The 24,697-nt window shown below is 38.2% G+C and overlaps 1 protein-coding gene across 1 annotated transcript; it reads right to left on the bottom strand.

The window, feature by feature from the left end:
* Positions 1-807: 807 nt before the first annotated feature.
* LOC133607129 (pyruvate dehydrogenase E1 component subunit alpha, somatic form, mitochondrial-like) lies at positions 808-24,367 on the bottom strand. The gene is made up of 11 exons (XM_061961592.1): positions 24,256-24,367; positions 19,013-19,069; positions 18,468-18,641; positions 18,267-18,393; positions 18,115-18,206; positions 15,317-15,409; positions 3,032-3,187; positions 1,500-1,571; positions 1,354-1,421; positions 1,085-1,193; positions 808-1,015 (listed from the first exon to the last, which is right to left on the bottom strand). The coding sequence occupies exons 3-11, from the start codon at positions 18,555-18,557 to the stop codon at positions 851-853; spliced, it is 972 nt and encodes a 323-aa protein (XP_061817576.1). The 5' UTR covers positions 18,558-18,641; positions 19,013-19,069; positions 24,256-24,367; the 3' UTR covers positions 808-850.
* Positions 24,368-24,697: the final 330 nt, after the last annotated feature.

Here is a 24,697-nt window from a genome sequence, read left to right as displayed (position 1 = left end):
GTGTCCATCATTTGTGTTTTTTACCCACAAAAACACACATTTTCCCTTATATCTTCAATTAAAAAAAAATCTAATTTAGCTTGTTTGAAAATTCTGACAAAAAAATGTTGTATTTATGTCCAAATATTGGGCTCTTCTTTAAGTAAATTTAAATCATGCAAGCGAGTAATAGTCTGTGATTAATCATAATTATACAAACATTAGGGTTTCTAACAATCACAAGGTGTTTACAATATTATTATTTGGCTATTTATATTCTTATTAATTGTTGTTGTTACCGTCCCTCACTACTAGTATGTATGTGCTTGTATACAGTATGTGAAAAATACAACCAGTTGGGACATCATTAGATAACTGTTATAAAGAGTTGAGCAACTAAATCATATGCATTCAAGTTAAACAATTAATAATATACATTCCTGTATGACAATCTGACAATAACATTGTATTTGTGTCAAAATGTTGGGCTCTTCTTTAAGGTAATTTAAATTATGCAAGTAAGTAAATAACCTGTGCTTAATCATGATTAATCGAAAATGCAAAAGTGTGATTAATCTAATTAATCAATAGTTGGACAGCATTAATATATGTAATTAAATATGCTTTTTTAGTTCAGTTTTAAACTGGAAGTTAATAAATACACTTGAATTTTTCCACATATTTTTTGTTATTAATGTCATTTATGTCTTGTTTCTGAAAAAAACTAAATATTTTGCTTGAATTTTCTTAAAGGAGTTCAACTTACATTGGTCTAAAACACATACCCCTTGTTTTATTATTTAATATCCACTTTATTATCATATTTTTTTGTCTTGTTGCAGCATAGACATACAGGTAATGTTTTTTACATCTACATACTAGATGTCAGCTTGGTCCAGGGGTTGATGCCACGAATCTTGAATGGTGGATTGTTGCAGTAGATGTAGTTACATAGCTCCTCCACTAGGGGTTCAGGGCTTTGGATGGCAAATTGTGCCGCTTCTTCAACATCCTTTACACTTTTCTCATTGATCTCCTGCATGAGGGGGACAGATGAAGTTTCCTGTGCAATTCTTATGTTGCAGTATAGATGATAGCAGCTTACCCTCAATTCCTCCATGGTGGCCATATTGTTTCTAATCAAGTGACCCTCAAGCAGGGAAATGGGGTCTCTTTCTTTGCGGACCTTGTCCACCTCATCCGCTGTGCGATATCTGGAGATAAAGACAACAATTGAACAACAACACTCTAATATTAATAAGTCATAACTGTCCATCATAACATGGCATTTAAAACAAGCATAGCTTACTATTAAATATATCCCATATCATTATGATTATTATCTAATACATTTTTAAGTCATTTAAGTTTTACCTGTGCTCAGTATCACCAATTGCATGCCCAAAAAAGCGGTAGGTCTGAAGCTCCATAATGATTGGGCCCTGAGATACAAGGAAAGGACATGTTGAAATAAATCGACACATGGACAAATGTTCCATTTTATTAAACAGAAAACTCACTTTCCCAGACCTGCAGTGGTCAGAAGCAAACCTGGCTGCCTCCCGAACACAAAGGACGTCCATCCCATCCACCTTCAGGCACATTAATGAGTTGAAGCAGTTTTCCCCTAGCAGCTTTTGCATATCAGTCACATATAATAATAATAATAATAATAATACCTGGGATTTATATAGCGCTTTTCTAAGTACCCAAAGTTGCTTTTACATGTAGAACCCATCATTCATTCACACCTGGTGGTGGTAAGCTACTTTCATAGCCACAGCTGCCCTGGAGTAGACTGACGGAAGCGTGGCTGCAATTTTTTGCACCAACGGCCCCTCTGACCACCATCTATCATTCATCATTCAATTCACCGGTGTGAGTGGCACCGGGGGCAAAGGGTGAAGTGTCCCGCCCAAGGACACAACGGCAGCGATTTTTGGATGGTAAGAAGCGGGGAGCGAACCTGCAAGCCTCAGGTTTCTGGCACGGTTGCTCTACCCACTACGCCATGCCGCCCCTACATATAGAACAGAAGTGTCAAACTCATTTTAGATGGGGGGCCACATGAAGAAAAATCTACTCCCAAGTGGGCCGGACTGGTAAAATCACGGCACGATAACTTAAAAATAAAGACAACTTCAGATTGTTTTCTTTGTTTAAAAATAGAACGAGCACATTTTGAAATTATACAAATCATAATGTTGTTGAGTTTTTTTATACTTAAATGTTGGGGTTAATAGTATTCTATATTTATTTGTCATTATTTATATTTTCTGAATAAATGATGTGATAATGTTCATCAGTCAACTCATTGGTGTTAATTGTCAATTCATCAAGATAAAAAAATGATATCAAAATCAAATTACAGTATGTTATTTATGTTGTTTGATTGTTTTCCTCGACTGATGTACTAACATCATGTGGTTTATTTTTTTACATATGTAGCATCCTCTACAAAGATACAAAGAATTGCTATTGCGACATCTAGTGGACACATTTAGGACAGCTGTTTATTTCATTCAAAAATGTCGGCTCATTTTTATACTTAGCAAACTCATCCCGCAGGCCGGATAAAACCTGTTCGCGGGCCTGATCCGGCCCTCAGCCTGTACGTTTGACACCCCTGCTTTATAGTCACCGGGGTGATGCAACTCAAAACTGGATCAAAACTTTGAAGAAAAACATGCCTTACGGGTTCAAATTGCTATTGTTTTAATATTTACATGTAACTTCTTGTTATACTTTACATTTCAATAGAACTTTTGACCTGCATCCATTGATGAAAATGATTGCACCAGCAGTGTCTAATGTCATGTTTTGTTGCACAAAATTGTTGAGAATGAATCAACAGTGCCTCTAATGCATTTAATGTCCCCTCAATTAAAGGTACTTCTGATAAACAACCTGGTTATTATTACTGCTTACACCCATCTCTATCGTTTCCGAATGTGAACGAATTGAAATGTTAACTAGCATCACTGTGTCCGGGCTCAGAGGTTCCACTGTGAACAACAATATGTGTAATACCATGTGGAAATAGGAACTGTACCCTTAGGCCAGGAATGACGTCCCCCCTCTTGTAGAAGTCTGTGTTTACAGTACATCGGCCCATTGATGTACCTTTGGCGTACCCATTATTCTCGCAGGCAAAAATGACGGGCAGCTTCCAGAGAGCTGCCATGTTCATGGTCTCAGCAACCTGCCCCTGTGGACAACAGTCGGTCAGGATCTACGCCAACATGAAATACAATACAGTAATTTTCGTACTCGTGAGTGTTAATGTGTCAATAAATGTTTAGAGTAATTTGACTCAAATAAAAGTAATACGTAGGCATTTAAACATTTGATTAAGACTAAGTATTCAGTGAAAAAAAGCACTGAGTAACTTCTGATTTATTTAGTAGCTATTTTTAATGGTACCTGCACAACAACCCTAGTTGGTGTGTGCGCGTGTGAGTGTGTGAGTGTGTGTGTGTGTGTATGTTTGTTTTTCTACCATTCTTGAGACATCCACAAGGAAAAGTACCTTCCATATGAAGACCGGTGAACAAGTTAGGACCGAAATCATGGTCCCAAGAGGGAAAACCATTGCATCTAATAGAGAATGTCTCATTTGCACCCATAGTGATGAAATCTATCAAAATTAGGGTGTCCCAAAAAGGAGGGATTTTTTAAATTGACTGTGTGCTGGTTTTAAAAGTGCCCCCCCTCTGGCCAACATATGTAATAACAAGTGTGTGTAGAAAATGGAAGTGCTCCCCCTCTGGCCAACATATGTAATAACAGGTGTGTGTAAGAAATTGAAATGCGTCCCCTTTGGCCAAAATTAATACAACAAAATAAATAAATATGTATATAGAGACATACTGTAATAACTTGAAGTAAATAATGAAGATTAAAAAACAATTACAAACAAAAAATTAAAAAAAAAAAAAAATTTAACTAAAAGCTTACCTCTTTTATATTTGCATAGTTTGTATATATTATCAATGTTGTAAATACAACAAGGTAACAAGTACAAGAATGTGTGTGTGTGTGTGTGTGTGTGTGTGTGTGTGTGTGTGTGTGTGTGTGTGTGTGTGTGTGTGTGTGTGTGTGTGAGAGAGAGAGAGAGAGAGAGAGACACTACTACTGTGGTCTGGTGACCTCTTGGTGCAGATGGCTCCTGTAATTTTGTTTCTTCACCAAGGTCCTCTGTACTTAGCCATGCATTAATTTGTGTGTGCATGTGTGTTCGTGATTGATGATGGGGGATGTGGGTCATAGGGGTATTTGTTTTTAAGTCTGTAAAGCACTTTGTGTTGTATTTCTTTCACATATGAAAAGTGCTTTATAAATAGTTTGATTGATTGACTACAACATGTACAAATCCCGTTTCCATATTAGTTGGGAAATTGTGTTAGATGTAAATATAAATGGAATACAATGATTTGCAAATCCGTTTCAACCCATATTCAATTGAATGCACTACAAAGACAAGATATTTGATGTTCAAACTCATAACATTTTTTTTTTTTTTTGCAAATAATAATTAACTTAGAATTTCATGGCTGCAACACGTGCCAAAGTAGTTGGGAAAGGGCATGTTCACCACTGTGTTACATCCCCTTTTCTTATAACAACACTCAATAAACGATTGGGAACTGAGGAAACTAATTGTTGAAGCTTTGAAAGTGGAATTCTTTCCCATTCTTGTTTTATGTAGAGCTTCAGTCGTTCAACAGTCCGGGGTCTCCGCTGTTGTATTTTACACTTCATAATGCGCCACACATTTTCGATGGGAGACAGGTCTGGACTGCAGGCGGACCAGGAAAGTACCCGCACTCTTTTTTTTTACGAAGCCACGCTGTTGTAACACGTGCTGAATGTGGCTTGGCATTGTCTTGCTGAAATAAGCAGGGGCGTCCATGAAAAAGACGGCGCTTAGATGGCAGCAAATGTTGTTCCAAAACCTGTATGTACCTTTCAGCATTAATAGTGCCTTCACAGATGTGTAAGTTATCTATGCCTTGGGCACTAATGCACGTCCATACCATCACAGATGCTGGCTTTTGAACTTTGCGTCGATAACAGTCTGGATGGTTCGCTTCCCCTTTGGTCCGGATGACACGATGTCGAATATTTCCAAAAACAAATTCAAATGTGGACTCGTCAGACCACAGAACACTTTTCCACTTTGCATGAGTCCATCTTAGATGATCTCGGGCCCAGAGAAGCCGGCGGCGTTTCTGGATGTTGTTGATAAATGGCTTTCGCTTTGCATAGTAGAGCTTTAACTTGCACTTACAGATGTAGCGACGAACTGTATTTAGTGACAGTGGTTTTCTGAAGTGTTCCTGAGCCCATGTGGTGAAATCCTTTAGAGATTGATGTCGGTTTTTGATACAGTGCCGTCTGAGGGACCGAAGGTCACGGCCATTCAATGTTGGTTTCCGGCCATGCCGCTTACGTGGAGTGATTTCTCCTGATTCTCTGAACCTTTTGATGATATTATGGACTGTAGATGTTGAAATCCCTAAATTTCTTGCAATTGCACTTTGAGAAACGTTGTTCTTAAACCTTTGCTCATGCAGTTGTGGACAAAGGAGTGTACCTCGCCCCATCCTTTCTTGTGGAAGACTGAGCATTTTTTGGGAAGCTGTTTTTATACACAATCATGGCACCCACCTGTTCCCAATTAGCCTGCACACCTGTGGGGTGTTCCAAATAAGTGTTTGATGAGCATTTCTCAACTTTATCAGTATTTATTGCCACCTTTCCCAACTTCTTTGTCACGTGTTGCTGGCATCAAATTCTAAAGTTATTTGCAAAAAAAAAAAAAATGTTTATCAGTTTGAACATCAAATATGTTGTCTTTGTAGCATATTCAACTGAATATGGGTTGAAAATGATTTGCAAATCATTGTATTCTGTTTATATTTACATCTAACACAATTTCCCAACTCATATGGAAACGGGGTTTGTACTACAAAATATGCAATTTTTCCCAATCACTTATGAAGGTATAACAAGGCTATTGTTAGCATCTGTACATCTTAAAAAAACAGAACATCTACAACTTACATGTTTTGTCTCGTTGGAGGTGGAATTTCTATAGGCTAAAAAATTTGAACATTTCTACTGACACACGCATGATATAAAAGTTAGTTTTCTTATAGGTTGTAAAGTAAACATGGAAGATGTTGTGCTGCCTTGTCTGACGTCATGTGTAATTAGAGGGCGGTCATGTGACTGCTGGGCTCCATTTGATTGGTGAAATGGAGTCATGTGACAGTGCCCGCTGAAAGAAGTCTCTCCTATGAGCCAAACTAATGCATCCTTGCAAGCAGTAACCATCCATTAATACATTTTCTAACGCTTTTCCCTCTCTGGGCCGCGGGGGCAAGCAGTAATCAATAAATTCTAAATAATAGAATGATGATATTAATAAATGAAGCAAACGGAATGAAACTCAATGCACCAAAGTAAAAGTAGTGTTTCTTTTTCACAAAAATATTCAAGACAAAGGTAAAAAGTATGTTCCATTAAAACTGCTCTGACAAGTACAAAATATCCAAAAAGTTACATAAGTAAATGTAACAGAGTAATTGTTACATGTTACTACCCAACTCTGATTTTAGACAGCAGTGTCATTTTTTTGGTTTTATTGTAGTTGTCATTTGTTTAGTTTCTATTCCTGTTGTCAGCGCTCCCTTCTTTACTTCTCGTTGCTTGGAGCGCTGATTGATCACACCTGCCTTTGACTGGTGATCAGGACACCTACCTGTCGCTGACTACTCGTCAGATGGCTATTGATGCCAGTCCCGCCGTTGTCTGCTGTAGGTGACTGTTTATGGTTCTTGTTAGCTTTATGTTACTATTTGCTTTTCATGTTTACCCTGTATGATATTCTAAGGCAGTGGTTCTCAACCTTTTTTCAGTGATGTACCCCCTGTGAATTTTTTTAAAATTCAAGTACCCCCTAATCAGAGCAAAGCATTTTTGGTTGAAAAAAAGAGATAAAGAAGTAAAATACAGCACTATGTAATCAGTTTCTGATTTATTAAATTGTATAACAGTGCAAAATATTGCTCATTTGTAGTGGTCTTTCTTGAGCTATTTGGAAAAAAAGATAGGTTTTTATTCATATTTATAAAGGATTATTGAATTGTTGCTATTTTTAGAATATTAAAAAAAAAATCTCACGTACCCCTTGGCATGGTACGCGTACCCCCATTTGAGAACCACTGTTCTAAGACATTCACGTTTTTGCCTTTGGCCAGGGGTGTGAAACTCAAATACAGAGTGGGCCAAAATTTAAAACTGAACAAAGCCGCGGGCCAAGGTTGAACAAATTATTCTTTTAATAGGGACCCAAACAAGTTTTGCATTGAATATTGAACAAGCAAGGTTTATATAACTTAATAGTGACATGCAAAATCGAGTTTCAAATAATAATAATAATAATAAAAAAATATCAATGGCATATCAAATACAATTTAAATAAAAATGTAATGCCTCTTTTCTATTTGCAGCCTTCTGACGTAAATATCAACATTAACTTTTTCCACAGGCTAATAAATTTGAAAATAAAATAACAATGAATAAACCAACCAATCAGGACTTTAAACTGATCAGTTTACAACACACTGATCTAATCTGATGTGCCCAAGCAGATACCTGGTACCTTTTCTTGGATGCTAGTTCATTAATGTCGGGGCTCAGGCTTTGAGCTGAGGCAACCTTCATTTGAGCTGAGGCAACCTTCATTATCAAACGAAGGTGTTCATCAGTCATTATATCACGTAGTTGGGGGCGTGCCTTAAAGGCACCGTCTTTAATGTCCTCTACGAGCTGTTGTCATGTCCGCTTTTCATCAATACTAACAACGTGCCGGCCCAGTCACAAAATATGTGCGGCTCCTGCACATACACACAAGTGAATGCAATGCATACTTGATCCACAGCGATACACTGAGGGTGACCGTATAAATAACTTTAACACTGTTAGAAATATATGCCACACTGTGAATCCACACCAAACAAGAATGACAAACACATTTCGGGAGAACATCCGCACCGTAACACAACATAAACACAACAGAACAAATACCCATTTGTCATTCTTGTTTGGGGTGGGTTCACAGTGTGGCGTATATTTCTAACAATGTAAAAGTTGTTTATTCGGGCACCCTCAGTGTAACCTGTATCGCTGTGGATCAAGTATGTGTTGCATTCACTTTTGTGTGCGTGCAGAAGCCACATTTATTATGTGACTGGGCCAGCACTCGGATGAAAAAAGCGGTCGTTACCATTTTTCGGGAGCAGCACTGAAATTTGGGGTCTCCCGGGAGGGTTGGCAAGTATGAGCACTAGCGGTGAATGCAGTGTTACCGCGGCACCGGCGCTATATATAATTGGCGGGCCAGCTCTAATGTTAATTTGATATCACCTCAAGGGCCAAGTGAAATTACACGGCGGGACAAATTTTGGCCCGCGGGCCAGAGTTTGACACCCATGCCTTAGGCTTTACATGCGCTTCCAGGCGGCACGACTCCTTGTCTTTTCGTCTTGTTTATGGTATTACCGCAATTTTCAAACTGTACGCCGCTACTTTTTTTCCTATGCTTTGTACCTGTTAGGCTTGTCCCTGACAGTTTGACTGTGTTTTAGTTTTTTCTCTCAGTTTGTCTTAGTTTTCTGTCCAGCACTTTTATTTTGTCTTTATTTCCTACTTGTCTCCCTGAGTGCTGTGTCCCCTCAGCTGTGGCTGATTGGCACCTGGCCACACCTGGTGTCAATCAGCCAGCTGCTATTTATACCTGCCCTACCCTCCAGTCACTGCTGGATCATTGTCATCACTACCTGATTGTCATTGCCGATGTCATTGTAGTGTCTACCTGTCCTTGTCGCTGTCGTCATAGCGGTAAGCTGTTCCTTATAGCTATTTACGGTTGGTTTCTCCTAGCTTCTTGTTTTCCTGTTAGCCAGATCCTGTTAGCCGTTTGCTATTTCCAGTTTTTCTGTTTTCTGGTTCCTGTTTCCATTTTGCCTGTTCCTAGTTTGTGTTTTTACTTTATTTCGAACATTAAATCATGTTTTCCCGTATAACGCCTTCCGCCTTCTCTGCATCTTGGGGTTCGCGTCCTACAAACTCTGACAGTACCCTGCGGCTTATAAAACAGTGCGGCTAATTTATGTATTTTTCTTCGCTACCGGCCAAAATGTTTTGTATTCAAAAAATAAATTTCAACACTGACAGAGATGCTGAAAATTTGTTATTGTTTGTGCTATGGCGCCATATTTTGGACAAGTTTGCTCACTGCAGGTGCTGTGGGTTGAAAATGCACATCCTGTTTCGTGCCTTGAACCGGAAGTATATCCCGTTTTGTCTACTGCTCATCCATAGCGTTTTTGCTCGAAATAATTCTTCATTCATCACTCCAAGCAACGTTTGTAAACTTTACAATATAATAAAACTATTCACACTTACTAAACCGTCCCGTGTGTGATGTCAGTAAGAGTGTTTTCATGTACATTAAACGTGCTATCATAATGTAGTTAGCGTCGTTAGCATTAGCAAATATGCTTACACGTTTACAAGCAGTGTTGGGACAAAGTAACGCGTTACTGTAACGCCGTTAGTTTCGGCGGTAACTAGTAATCTAACGCGTTATTTTTTATATTCAGTAACTCAGTTACCGTTACTACATGATGCGTTACTGCGTTATTTTACGTTACTTTTTATGTAGTATAAAGTGTGTTTTAACGGAGCGCTGCTGTGTCATCGTTCTGATTCTTCTTGTGTCACAAGCCGGAGAAGAGAGAGAGACACGCGCTCTGTGTGTGAGTGTGGGGAGGGAGGAGAGGGAGGAGGAAGAGGAGGGGGGCGTGTCTGATCATGGCGGAGCCAGAAGTCGAGTTTGCTAACATGGAGATATTTTCACTACTTTTCTTTTGTCGAGCACAAAGAAAATAACATTTTAGTTAAATGTAAATTGTGCTTTGGATCAAAGATCCCATCTACTGCCCAAAACAGCAATGCAAATCTGCTGAAACAAGCTACATAAGCAACATGCTTCGACGAAGCTAGTAAAGAGAGATAGAGACTCCAATGACACTTCACCTCCACCACCACCACTTAAGGATTAACTTTGCCTCTTCTCATCATTCAGCACTGAAGGTACACACACTCTGTCAATCAATGTTCCCTCTAATTGTTCATGTGTGTGAGCAAATGCAAAAGCTTCCTGAGCATTGAGTGGAGCCCATGTGAGCAACATCAGACGTGCACACTGTGGCTACACCAGCAGCACACCTGTCCCAAACATGACTAAATAACAACTTACATCTCCATCCATCCATCCATTTTCTACTGCTTGTCCCTTTCGGGGTCGCTGGAGCCTATCTCAGCTGCATTCGGGCGGAAGGCTGTGTACACCCTGGACAAGTCCACCCCCATCGCAGGGCCAACACCGATAGACAGACAACATTCTCTTATTATTATAATCAAAGGACAGCAGTCATTTTCATTTCTAATATAAGTGTTTAGGCCCACTTACAATGACAATTGAAAAAATTAGTAAATCAAACAAGATCCATATTGTGTGCGGTGATTTTAATATTAATCTTCTGAACCCCATGGACAGTACCAAAACAACCGATTTTATAACAGGACTGTACAGCAATAATTTCTTTCCCCTTATCACAAAACCAACCAGAATAACAGTAGACTTTGCCACACTGATAGATAACATTTTCACCAATCAAACAGAGAATCAAATAACAGCAGGACTACTACTCAATGACGTAAGTGATCATCTACCTGTCTTCAGCATTTTCCACGATTTCTTTGATGAGAGAAGGGCCAAAAAAGCAGTTCAATATAGATTTGTTAGACACCAAACACCAGAAACTATGGCAGCATTCAAGTCTGAGTTATGTGCTCAAGACTGGGGGGAGGTTTATACCTCCACAGACCCGAATGAGGCATATGAAACCTTTCTCAACATTTTCATAACACTGTATGATAAGCACTGTCCAATGAAAAAACATGTCATTAAGGACAGCACTGTCAAGGACAAACCGTGGATCACAAAAGGGTTATTGAAGTCCTGCAAAAAGAAAAATTATCTTTACAGAAGACATTTAAAGCACAGAACCAAAGAAACTGAACACAAATATAAAACGTACAAAAATAAGTTAACACAAATAATAAAGCACAGCAAAAGAACATATTACTGTAACCTATTAGAACAACATAAAAATACCATCCAGGGTACGTGGAAAGTTTTAAATGGTATCATTAAAAAAAACATGACAAATAAGGAACATCCAAGCTATTTCATAGAAAATAATCAAACTATAAATGACCCTAAGGAAATAACGGATGCTTTTAACACCTTCTTTGTGAATGTTGGACCTAATTTAGCAAATGAAATTGCACAACCTGAAAACAGTGTCAAATTTAATGAACAAACCATTCAAAGGAACTTAGAATCGTTTTTTATTTCCCCCGTTTATGAAAGTGAAATCACAGAAATTGTAAATTCTCAGAAAAACAAGAAGTCAACAGACTGCTGTGACTTGGACTTTTCTCTGATCAAAGAAATTGTTGATTTTATAGCTGTTCCCTTCACTTATATATGTAATATTTCTTTTATAAAAGGAGTTTTCCCAAAGAAAATGAAAACGGCAAAAGTTATTCCCATCTTCAAAAGTGGAGATAAGCATCAGTTCACCAACTATAGGCCTATTTCTCTACTCTCACAATTTTCAAAAGTCCTTGAAAAAGTATTTGTGTCAAGATTAGACAGTTTTATTGACAAGCATCACTTGCTAAGTGAACACCAATACGGTTTTCGAGCAAACAGGTCCACTTCCATGGCAGTGATGGAACTAGTTGAGGAGGTAACCACTGCAATTGATAAGAGGGAGTTTGTTGTTGGCGTTTTTATTGACCTGAGCAAGGCCTTTGACACCATCGATCACACATTACTTTTAAACAAAATGCAGAGGTATGGTTTTAGAGGTCTTGCTCATGATTGGTTGAAAAGTTATCTTGGTGGTAGAGAACAGTATGTGCATATGAACAATGTAGATTCAGATAAAAAGATTATAACACATGGAGTGCCCCAAGGTTCTGTACTGGGACCAAAATTGTTTTTATTGTATATTAATGATATCTGCAAAATCTTTAAAAAACTCAATTGTATTCTCTTTGCTGACGATACAAGTCTGTACTGTTCTGGGCAAGACCTTGGCCAACTCTTAGAGACTGTAGAGAGCGAACTCCATATACTAAAGCAATGGTTTGATGCCAATAAACTGTCAATCAACCTAACTAAAACAAAATATATAATTTTTGGAAATAGGACAAATAACATACAGTGTCATATAAGAATTGATGATATGGAGATAGAAAGGGTGTATTCAACAACATTTTTGGGAATCTATATAGATGATAAATTAAATTGGAAACTGTACATAAATATACTTAAGACAAAGATGGCAAAAAATATTGCTATGTTACATAAAATCAAAAACTCCGTAAATCAAAAGGCTCTTAATATGTTATATAAGTCTTTCGTACTCCCTTATCTTAATTATTGAGTTGAAATCTGGGGTAACAATTACAAAACAAACATCAACTCTATATTCTTACTTCAAAAGAAAGCGATTAGAATTTTAAATTATGCAGATTATCATGACCATACCAATGCTCTGTTTATTAAATTAAAAACCTTAAAACTGCATGATCTTGTTGACCTCAACACTGCTATTGTGACGTACAAAGCTCATAACCACATGCTGCCTCGGTGTCTACAGGAGAGGTTCAAACCCAGAGAGAATCCCTATGACCTCAGAGGTTCAGCTGTCTTCCAGAAAGCTAAGATAAGAACAAGCTTTAAAAGTAGATGTGTTTCTGTCAGGGGGGTTCAACTGTGGAACAGCTTGGATGATTCCTTAAAATGTTCCAGGTCCATTCACACATTTAAAAAACACTTTAAGACCAATGTCTTGGAAAAATATATCACTCTTGAATCAACACAGTAGTTAATACTATGATCAATGTTAATTAAAATACTAAATGTGGGATATAAATAATAATGGAAGTATAATTGTTTGTATATAGTATATAAATTGGTACAAAGGTGTACAAGGATATTTCACATGCCTTTACTGTGTATATAATTGAACAGTGTTCATATTGTGTATAATGTGTATTTATAATATGTTGTACAAAAGACATTTCATAATTTTCGGAAGTTCATCTTGTACTTGACATTGTTTATAGGGTTAGGCGCTATAAGTGTTCAACTTCAGCCTAAACCCTTTCGGTCTGCAACATTTTCATTTTCATTTTCAATCTATGAATGTGCAACTGTTTGTTTATTTTGTTGACCACTGTTAATTAAATTAATTAAAACAATAACAAAAAATATTGTTTTTCATGAACTGTGTACTTGTATTGTTTGTCTGGGTGGAGGTCCTGCTGTGGAAATAGTTTGTACCCCTTTCAGACATTGCATTTAGTTCCCATTAAAACATTCACATGTTGCACAATGAAATGTAAGCAGGGGATCATGTGTACATTCCTGCAACTTCCTGTTTGTAAAAAATATATTTTTATTAGTATGTTTATATATAATATATATTAGTATATATATGGCCCTGCGATGAGGTGGCGACTTGTCCAGGGTGTACCCCGCCTTCCGCCCGATTGTAGCTGAGATAGGCTCCAGCGCCCCCCGCGACCCCAATGGGAATAAGCGGTAGAAAATGGATGGATGGATGGATGGATTAGTATATATTAACAGCATTTAATGATTAATATTTATAAATTAAGATTCCTAATAAATGACACTAGAATAAGCACACATTTGATTGGTAAATCATAGAGTAACGACCTGGAATCACACTTTGTGTGGTGTTGGAGTTGTCCGACTTTTTGTGTGGCTGTAAACGCATCACTGGCTAAGTGCCATATGTGCATGTGTTGGTGCAAGTGAGAAAGAGCGAGCGGCTGCTGTTGATATAACAGTGATGTGTTTATGGCCGACAATAAAGAGTTTTGCTCAGTAAAGTGATGGATGGAATTCATGTCCTCAAAGCGTCTCGATAGACTTTTTATTATATTTGAACAATGATGACGAAAATGGTTTTCTCTGTCGTGTCCGTGTCGTGTAGAAAATTGTTATGCGCTTATTTTTATATTTGATTTTGTGCGTGGCATAGATTTGCCGTGCGCAGAGGACGCTTGAGCAGTGCGTAATTGCACAGGCGCGCTCCTTAGAGGGAACATTGCTGTCAATTCTCTTATATACCCTTTCATTTTAGACTTCTGGAGTGTTTGATTATCACATCACTCTAAATGTATAGACTATAAAGTTCACAAACATAAAGAGGGATTCTAGTGTGCCAGGCCAATCTTTCCTTATCTCTAAACTAAAATTGGGGAAATGTGTAGAGTGTTCTGGGCTTCAGACATGATTTTGTGTCAGAATTTCTTGAGGAAAAAATGCCTGGTTAGGCTTTGTGTATGTAGTGTGTGCCTTTCTTGCTTTACAGCTATGCTGTTATTATGCTGTTTGTTACTTATGTATGTTATGTTGCAGCTATTTAAAATAGTTTTGTCAATTTGTTCTGGCCAGAAACAAATTGGCCTTTGTAACATATCTTTGTCTTTGTGTGTTGTATGTCGACCACATTGCTTAGCAGAGTTCAGTGATACAAATGTATGTCAAGTTGATTAACATATTGTATTATTCTCCAGTGCAATAACAGTACTGAAATGAAGGCTAAAAGGGCATTAATTGGAGCTTTAAAAAAAAAAGAAGAAAAAAAGAAGTAACTAAATAGTTACTTTTCACAGTAAAGCATTACTTTTTGGTGTAAGTAACTGAGTTAGTAACTGAGTTACTTTTGAAATGAAGTAACTAGTAACTATAACTAGTTACTGTTTTTCAGTAACTAACCCAACACTGTTTACAAGTGTCTGTGTTAGTTTTGTTAACTTACAATGGCATTCTTTTTGTGTTATTTAAAGTTTGTAAGTTCACCAAAACCTCACCGTGGTGTTAGAGTCTGTTTAGCTGATTGGAGAGCTAGCCTCCGCAGTTAGTGGTTCCATGATGATGTATCCTGTTTTGTTTGATCAATTGTTTTACTAACGTTTTTCTTGCCTACACACGTTGCCTCCTGCTTCCGCATTTTGGGATCGCAAACACCTCACCATGTAGGTCTATACTGCTATATATACAGTTTAATTTCTGTCGTATTGTCTGTTCAGAATATATAATCAAATGGTTGCTGAAATGGGAGTCACTAACAAGATTCCTGTATGTTTACGGTACCTGGTTGGCTGCACCATCACCGTAGACACAAACACTCAGATCATCTGTGTTCCGGTACTTCAAAGCCAGAGCTAGTCCAGCACCGAGGGACACCTGAGCACAGTCCATGAGATGTAGTCAAGCTGCATTAATTGATCTTTGACAACTACAACACACAACACTTAGTACGCTGCAGTCTTTTATCTTTGCAAACGCAGAATTACTGATAATAGCTAATATCCCCCTCCAAAATAAGATATTTTTCCGCAGAAAACACATTTGATTTAATCTACATTTACTCTACTCTAATAGTTTATACATATGTGATACTACAGCATACAGGACCACTGTTTTTTTGCTACGGAAGCACTAGCTGGCTTCGACATAAAAACTAGCAGCGAGGTGAACATAACTTAAAGGCCTACTGAAACCCACTACTACCGACCACGCAGTCTGATAGTTTATATATCAATGATGAAATCTTAACATTGCAACACATGCCAATACGGCCGGGTTAGCTTACTAAAGTGCAATTTTAAATTTTGCGCGAAATATCCTGCTGAAAACGTCTCGGTATGATGACGTCTGCGCGTGACGTCACGGATTGTAGAGAACATTTTGGGACAGCATGGTGGCCAGCTATTAAGTCGTCTGTTTTCATCGCAAAATTCCACAGTATTCTGGACATTTGTGTTGGTGAATCTTTTGCAATTTGTTCAATGAACAATGGAGACAGCAAAGAAGAAAGCTGTAGGTGGGAAGCGGTGTATTGCGGCAGGTGTTGTGCTGGATAACGCACCCCCGCCGTAGAATGCACCCCTTGACTGTTGTGCTGGATAACACAGCCGGTGTTTCATAGTTTACATTCCCGGAAGATGACAGTCAAGCTTTACCATTGGCCTGTGGAGAACTGGGACAACAGAGACTCTTACCAGGAGGACTTTGAGTTGGATACGCAGACACGGTACCGTGAGTACGCATGCAGCTGCGGCTTCCAAACATTTGATCGCTTGCCTGTACGTGCGTGCCGCTATGTGCATGTCACGTACGTAACTTTGGGGACTTTGGGGAAATATATGTGCTGTATGAACTTTGGGGAGGTGAACGGTACTTTGGGCTGTGGGATTGAGTGTGTTGTGCAGGTGTTTGAGTTGTATTGGCGGGTTGTATAGACGGGAGGGGGGAGGTGTTTGTTATGCGGGATTAATTTGTGGCATATTAAATATAAGCCTGGTTGTGTTGTGGCTAATAGAGTATATATATGTCTTGTGTTAATTTACTGTTTTAGTCATTCCCAGCTGAATATCAGGTCCCACCCGCCTCTCACAGCATCTTCCCTATCTGAATCGCTCCCACTGCCCTCTCGTCCTTCACTCTCACTTTCCTCATCCACAAATCTTTCATCCTCGCTCAAATTAATGGGGAAATCGTCGCTTTCTCGGTCCGAATCGCTCTCGCTGCTGGTGGCCATGATTGTAAACAATGTGCAGATGTGAGGAGCTCCACAACCTGTGACGTCACGCTACTCGTCTGCTACTTCCGCTACAGGCAAGGCTTTTTTATCAGCGACCAAAAGTTGCGAACTTTATCGTCGATGTTCTCTACTAAATCTTTTCAGCAAAAATATGGCAATATCGCGAAATGATCAAGTATGACACATAGAATGGACCTGCTATCCCCGTTTAAATAAGAAAATCGCATTTCAGTAGGCCTTTAACATACAATCGTAGTATCTTGACAAAAATTTCAACATGCAATCAATGTGGCTTGAAAATAAATAATTCCATTCTCCGACAGAAACAAGGATGACCCAACAGCTTGCGGTGCCGCTAATGTAACGCGAGCCTAGCCAGGCTAAAGGCTAGAATGTGACTCAGATTACGGTAATCTTGCATTATCATTCATTAGTGGTGAGTACTTCTACTGTACATTTACAATTTAAAAAGTGATTAATAAGTGCCAAGTATATTGAGGGCAGAAAAATAAAAGCATGCAGAAGCTACTTTGATACATTCTGTTCATTAAAAATAATAAAACTAATACAATTTAGGTTAATCAATATATGCTAGACCATAACTAAACATCCACATTTTTGTGTTATAGCTAACAAAGAAAATGAGTGTAATATCTAATCTAATCTAATGGTACCGGTACCAAAATTATTTCGATACTTTTCGATGTTTTTCGGTACTTTTCTAAATAAACTGGACCACAAAAAGTTGCATTATTGGCTTTATTTTAACAAAAAATCTTACGGTACATTAAACATATGTTTCTTGTTGCAAGTTTGTCCTTAAATAGTAAACATACAAGACAACTTGTCTTTTATTAGTAAGTAGGCAAACACTGGCTCCTAATTTAGCTGTTGACGTATGCAGCAACATATTGTGTCATTTATCATTCTATTATTTTGTCAAAATTGAAGGGGCGGGGGGACCGGTACTTTTCAGAGGCGGTATAGTACCGAATATGATTCATTAGTATTGCGGTACTATACTAATACCAGTATACCGTACAACCCTAGTTGATACTTATTTTTCTAATCAGCCTGACCTGAGCTATAGGTTTATGTGTTAAATAAATAATACCCTTTTTGATTAATACATGGCTTTATATCATTTGACAAGTTTTTAAACTGTAAGAATGTTAGATATAACTATTGAATACGATTGAAATCGAGAGTGAGATTACTAACTTAGTGTTAATATTTGAGTGGGCCCTGGGCCGCTCTGTTGTGGAAAAGTTGGACCCCGTAGGGTCAAAAAGGTTAAGAACCCCTGCAGTCCTCAATTTCTGGGAAAAAATGCAGTATTTCTTACCTGAGATCCAACAATGGCGTAACCACCATGGAAGTTTTTCGTGAACATGTGCATGGGTCCTCCTCTGCCTCTCGAAATTCCCATTCTGCGTCCTAAACCGAGTGCAAGACTGAATCTGATAATACCGGCACACTAATGCTTTGAACACTTACCTGCCATCTCAGCAATTATTTCCTTGAGAGAGCCGCCCCTGGTGAATGTGAAGCCATGGGAACGATACGCAGTGATGAGGCGATCAGTCCTGGTAATTGCTGCCTCAATCCCCACTGCACATGCTTCCTGTTTGAAAGAAGCAAAGGTATCTTAGTGTATTGTCCTTCAGGGAGACGTTTGACCATTTTCGTTTAGCACACCTGGCCAGCGTACAAGTGGCACGGCCCGCGGATGATCTTCTGTTTATGGAGATCTCTTGCCTTCAGCTCCAAGCTCCTTATTGTCTGCATGGAGCAGTAGTACTGCAGAGCATCTTCACGAGCCACAAGCACAGAAGTGGCAGGCGCCTTGTCGAGTAGATGGACATCACATTTCTACAGGAAATTATAGTCTTTTTGTTGAAAGGACTCATTTTCTGCATTTTTTTTCACAGATTAAACCATTTCTTTGGTGTCTTGATTCCATATTGGATCAGAAGCAGTTAAACCCCTCCCTGAACAGTCCTGTTCTGAGCAGTTGGTTTTGGCTCATACAAATGAACCAGTATGATAATCCATGTATCCTCCAACCCTCTATTTAGCTCCTGGCATTGATTTAATAGTGTTTACCGTAGTATTGTGTAATTTATTTCACCCTTAAAGGTTGGGCACGCCTTCCACAGACAAATGTGTGTACAGTATGTAGACAGTTGAGAAGTCCAATTTCCATAATTAACTGTCCCATTGAGAGCTTGTCAGTGTTTTACCTTAATGTCAATGGCTTCCTTGGTTGTGAAGTTTGCAGATCTTAGTACTGCTGCACCCTGGAGAAGGAAACACTTACAGTGGTGGTCAAAAGTTTACATACACTTGTAAAGAACACATTATCATAATAATTTCTACAACTCTTATTTTTTTTGTGATAGAGTGATTGGAGCACATACTTGTTGGTCACAAAAAACATTTATGAAGTTTGGTTCTTTTATGAAATGATTATGGGTCTACTGAAAATGTGACCAAATCTGCTGGGTCAACCAACAACTTTAGCTGAACTGCACCAATTTTGTCAAGAGTAGTGGTCAAAAATTCAACCAGAAACTTGCCAGAAGCTTGTGGGTGGCTACAAAAAACGGCTTATTGCTGTGAAACTTGCCAAAGGGACATGTAGCCAAATATTAACATTGCTGTATGTATACTTTTGACCCAGCATATTTGGTCACATTTTCTGTAGACTCATAATACATTCATAAAAGAACCAAACTTCATGAAGGTTTTTTGTGACCAACAAGTATGTTCTTCAATCACTCTATCACAAAAAAAATAAGAGTTGTAGAAATAATTGGAAACTCAAGCCATGACATTATGTTCTTCACAAGTGTATGTAAACTTTTGACCACGACTGTATCTATGTTATGATTATTTCACACATAATAAACTAAACCATCCTAACAATTGTGAAATACTGCATTTGGGAAAGCATATACTGTATATTTATTAGAGGTGGAAATCTTTGGGCACCTCATGATTTGATTCCAATTCTTGACGATTTGATTTGGAATACATTTTTGATAACACGATTCTCTAACCTTCAAAACAGGTTTCGGGTTACAAAAGCTCGTCTTGGCTGCTGATGTATGACTTATATGCATAGTGTTGGCCTAAAAAACGTTTTTTTTAATTTTTTATTTAATTTACAAAAGTCACGATTTTAATCAATCTAAAAGATAACTCCAACCCAATCCCAGCTTTACAATACTTGGAAATTTACAAAGCAATTGAGAAGACATACAAATACAATACTCACTTAGTTCAATACAAAACAATTATAAAAGCAACTGTAGCAATCATTATAGTTTTGATAATAGTATTTTCGATTTTCGAATTAAAAAAAAAACGCAATTTCGATGTCAATTGATTGCTTTGAACACCCCTTATATTTGTTATATTGATTTATATGAATACATTTACACAGCATTTAGAGATTGCTATGATAGGTTGTGATGTATTAAGCACCAGCGTCATTGTCCTTATTTCTTCAAACGGTTGTTGAGTAAATAAGCAGCAACAATATAATATGCAGTGGCGCAAAAAATAGCATTAATTTATAATAATATAAAATGTATAATTTAAATGAACATCAATTAGAAATTATATGGGCTGCATACAATTACTGTATTGCAAACGTACTTCCTATTTGCCTCATCAAACAATAGGATAACAGAGTTGAATACATTTCGGAAATGACAGATAAGACAACTTACATGACGATGGATAGAAGTCCTCAGTATTTTAGACGATGCGTGTGAAAAAAACATGTTGTCACACAGCCTGTCTGTAGTCATCTAACTTGTCCTTCTAGTCCCTATCCTTTATGGTAATCACAGTTTTTAAATGTATCCACACCAGTGGCAGATGCTGGTCTCTCAAGGAGGGGAAGCTCAATTTCGGCCTACATTATAAAATGTTTTGCTTTATCCATCCACCCATTTTCTACCGTTTGTCCCTTTTTGGGGTTGCGGGGGGTCGCTGGAGCCTATCTCAGCTGCATTCGGGCGGAAGGCGGGGTACACCCTGGACAAGTCGCCACCTCATCACAGGGCTTTATTTATACGTAAATTCTACCCTCCGTTCCTTTTTAAGAAAGTGATCTGTGACCCTGGCGTACCAAGAAGGCGTCTTTTCCAGGGATTTGACAAGTGTCCTCTCTATGGCCAGCAGAGCTAGGCTGCTTAAACGGCCTTGGCCCATGGTGTTGTGGGTGTAAGACTTGAGCCACTTTAAACAGGAGAAGCTCCTCTCTACACCTGCAGATGTAGCTCCAATATTTGCCACTAATGACAATAGTTTGTACCAACGTTCCCTCTAAGGTGCGCGCCTGCGCAATTGCGCACTGCTCAAGCGTCCTCTGCGCAGAGCAAATATATGCCGTGCACCAAATCAAATCCCATCTGAATTCTAAACAAAAATAAACACATTTATTCTGTGTAATTTTGCAATGCAACTCTGAGTGACAGTGACAATAAGCGGCCCTAACGGTGTTCGTCAACATCGTTCAATTGAACACCGTTCAATTATTGTAACGTCTATCGAGATGCTTCGAGGACAGGAATTTTATCGATCACTTTATTGAGCAAAACTGTTTATATTCGGCCATAACCACACCAAAAACATGAGTAAAAAACTTCTATCTCGAAAAACTAGTCATTTTCTGCCGTACAAACCAGGCCAAAACCAACTTGTCATCTGTCACTAACACGCATAGCACTAAGCCACTGGTGCGTTTATGGCCACACAAAAAGTCGGACAACTCAAACACCACACAAAGTTACACTATAACTCCTCAGTCATACGTGTGCTTATTCTACTGTCATTTATTATTAATGTTAATTTATTGATATTAATCATGGAATGCTGTTACTAGAGAAAGTTACAGGACTGCACACTTCATCCTATGCTTACATTTCATTGTGCAACATGAGGATGTTTAAGGGGAACTAAATGTGATCTCTGAAAGGGGAACAAATGATTTCCAAAGCAGGACCCCCACCCAGACATATTGTACAATACCAATCCATAGCTTATAAAAAACAAGATTTCCTTTATTTTCATTACAAGTGGGCCAAATCACTAATATTAGAAAATAATCTCATGAAAATGACTCCTGCCATTTGAGTGTTATAATAAAAGATTGGTTTGAGACAGGTGTGCTGCTGGTATTGCCATGTGTGATGTTGCTCACATGTGCTCCACTGAATGCTCAGGGAGTTTTTGTGTTTGCTCAGACACATGAACAATTAGAGGGAACATTGGTTTGTACACCTGTGTGCATTATAAATGTATATTTGTTGTTCAATAAAAAAAAAAATTCAAAAAAACATTCAAATGATCTGCCATCATGTGCAGCTTGCTACGGCGTAGTGATGGGTCCGGCAACACCGATGCATCGGCGCATGCGTCGAGCTCATAGAGCGAAACCCTGTGTCGGTGCGCGTACCGCTTTTAGAAAGTCACGTGACCGATCATGAGCTGTTTTGGTCACGTGACCGATACGCGAACTGTGTCGCACTGACGCCTCCTCTGTGCCCTGTGAGCGGCTCTTTTCTACAGCCGGAGAAATAATAACTAAGAAGAGAAAGCGTCTAAAATTGAATACGTTGGAAAAACTGTTTGTTTTTTTTAATAAAAATGTGTAAAAAAAAAAAATAATAATAATTTCCAGGTCCACAAGCATCCTCATTCACAACACGTTCTCTTAGATTTCCATGTTATGATACATGTTCACATTATTTATTGACTGTATCTAAAAAAGACAAAAAATATATTTTTAATTAAATGAAGTTATGAAATAATCCTAAATGAAATACAATGACTTGGTTTATATTATTGTATATACTAGGTCAGTGGTTCTCAACCTTTTTTCAGCAATGTACCCCCTGTGAATTTTTTTTAATTTCAAGTACCCCCTAATCAGAGCAAAGCATTTTTGGTTGGAAAAAAAAAAGATGAAGTAAAATACAGCACTATGTCATCAGTTTCTGATTTATTAAATTGTATAACAGTGCAAAATATTGCTCATTTGTAGTGGTCTTTCTTGAACTATTTGGAAAAAAAGATATAAAAATAGCTAAAAACTTGTTGAAAAATAAACAAGTGATTCAATTATAAATAAAGATTTCTACACCTAGAAGTAATAATCAACTTAAAGTGCCCTCTTTGGGGATTGTATTAGAGCTCCATCTGGATTCATGAACTTAATTCTAAACATTTATTCACAAAAAAAAAAATCTTTAACATCAATATTTATGGAACATGTCCACAAAAAATCTAGCTGTCAACACTGAATATTGCCTTGTTGCATTTCTTTTCACAGTTCTTTTTGACAGACATTTTAGTGACAAACCTGAGCTTGTGCTTCACGGAGTTTATGAACTTACAGTCATATTTTGTTGAAGTATTATTCAATAAATATATTTATAAAGGATTTTTGAATTGTTGCTATTTTTAGAATATTTAAAAAAAATCTCACGTACCCCTTGGCATACCTTCAAGTACCCCCAGGGGTACGTGTACCCCCATTTGAGAACCACTGTACTAGGTCATAAAATCAGTGTCAGTTGAGTCGGTTCATAGGTTGCCTGTAGGGATTTTTAATGTCCAGCAGATGTCAGTATTTAGTGACACAGTATCGACACAGTATCAATACAGTTTTGCAATGTGTCGAAACGCTTCATGAGGCCTCATCAACCCATCACTACTACGGCGTGAGGCGAGTGCGAGGTGTGTCCGCCTGTGAGTGCTTTGAGACGGTGGAGGGGCTCAGCAGCACCCGTTGCTCGGTAGGGACAGAAACTGCAGAGTGAAAGAAGTCAGTCTCCAAGCACAAAAAACCCCAGAAATAGAAGCTCAGAGAATTCAAGTCCCTACTTTGTGTCAAAAATGATTTACGACCTTATGTCAAAAATGATTTATGACCTAGCTGTCAAAAATGAGCTGTCAAAAATGATTTACGACCTTATGGCAAAAATGATTTATGACCTAGCTGTCAAAAATGAGCTGTCAAAAATGATTTACGACCTTATGGCAAAAAATTATTTATGACCTTATGTCAAAAATGATTAATGATTGTGATACACCTTGTGTCAAAAATGATTAATGACTGTGATACACCTTGTGTCAAAAATGATTGATGACCTTAGAAGAGGGGTGGGGTTATGGAAAGGTCAGAGGGAAGGGGGGCTGAAGGGGTGAGTACATCTTGTGTCATAACGAGATTTATGGCCCTAGGAGGAGTGGTGGAGGAAAGTTGGAAAAGTCCTCAAAATGTTCAAAAATCACACACACACACACACACACACACACACACACACATATATGTGAATGGGTTTGGTTATAACAAAGTGTTTGTTAGTACGTGCCCCAAGAGGAAATGGAAAAGATGGAGAAGCCCTTTGTTTCAGCAGCTGTGATTAGTGAAACGCCAGTTTCCATTTATAAAAATAATAAAACTTACCCGTTCGCTCCTCGCAAAAGTAGAGTTTTTTGAAATGCGCTCAGATTCCTCCAACCGAGTCTTTGCGTGAGAAATGATGCACCTCTCAGGGTTCCAGTCCCACGAGTCCCGCAGCCGTGGAGGAGTGGTAGAGAAAAGTTGGAAAAGTCGTCAAAATGTTAAAAAATCACACACACGCACGCACGCACGCACGCACGCACGCACGCACGCACACACACACTTTTTTTTTATTTTTAAGATTATATTTTTCCCTTTTTTTTTTTTTTTTTTTTTTTTTTTTTGGCTTTGTACTTTATTTCAGCTGTTTGCAATTTTACCAAATTATAGAACTTTAATATATCTGACGAGTCAAATGATTTTCATTTTAGAAGAAAAAAAACAGACAATATACAATATATATATTTACTTACAAACGTTCCCTTTTTGCTCCCATTGGAGCGGT

Source organism: Nerophis lumbriciformis, linkage group LG09 (assembly GCF_033978685.3).
Source record: "Nerophis lumbriciformis linkage group LG09, RoL_Nlum_v2.1, whole genome shotgun sequence".
Lineage (NCBI taxonomy): Eukaryota > Metazoa > Chordata > Actinopteri > Syngnathiformes > Syngnathidae > Nerophis > Nerophis lumbriciformis.
The sequence above is the reverse complement of the archived record's forward strand: the minus strand, read 5'-3'. Positions and strand labels throughout refer to the sequence as shown.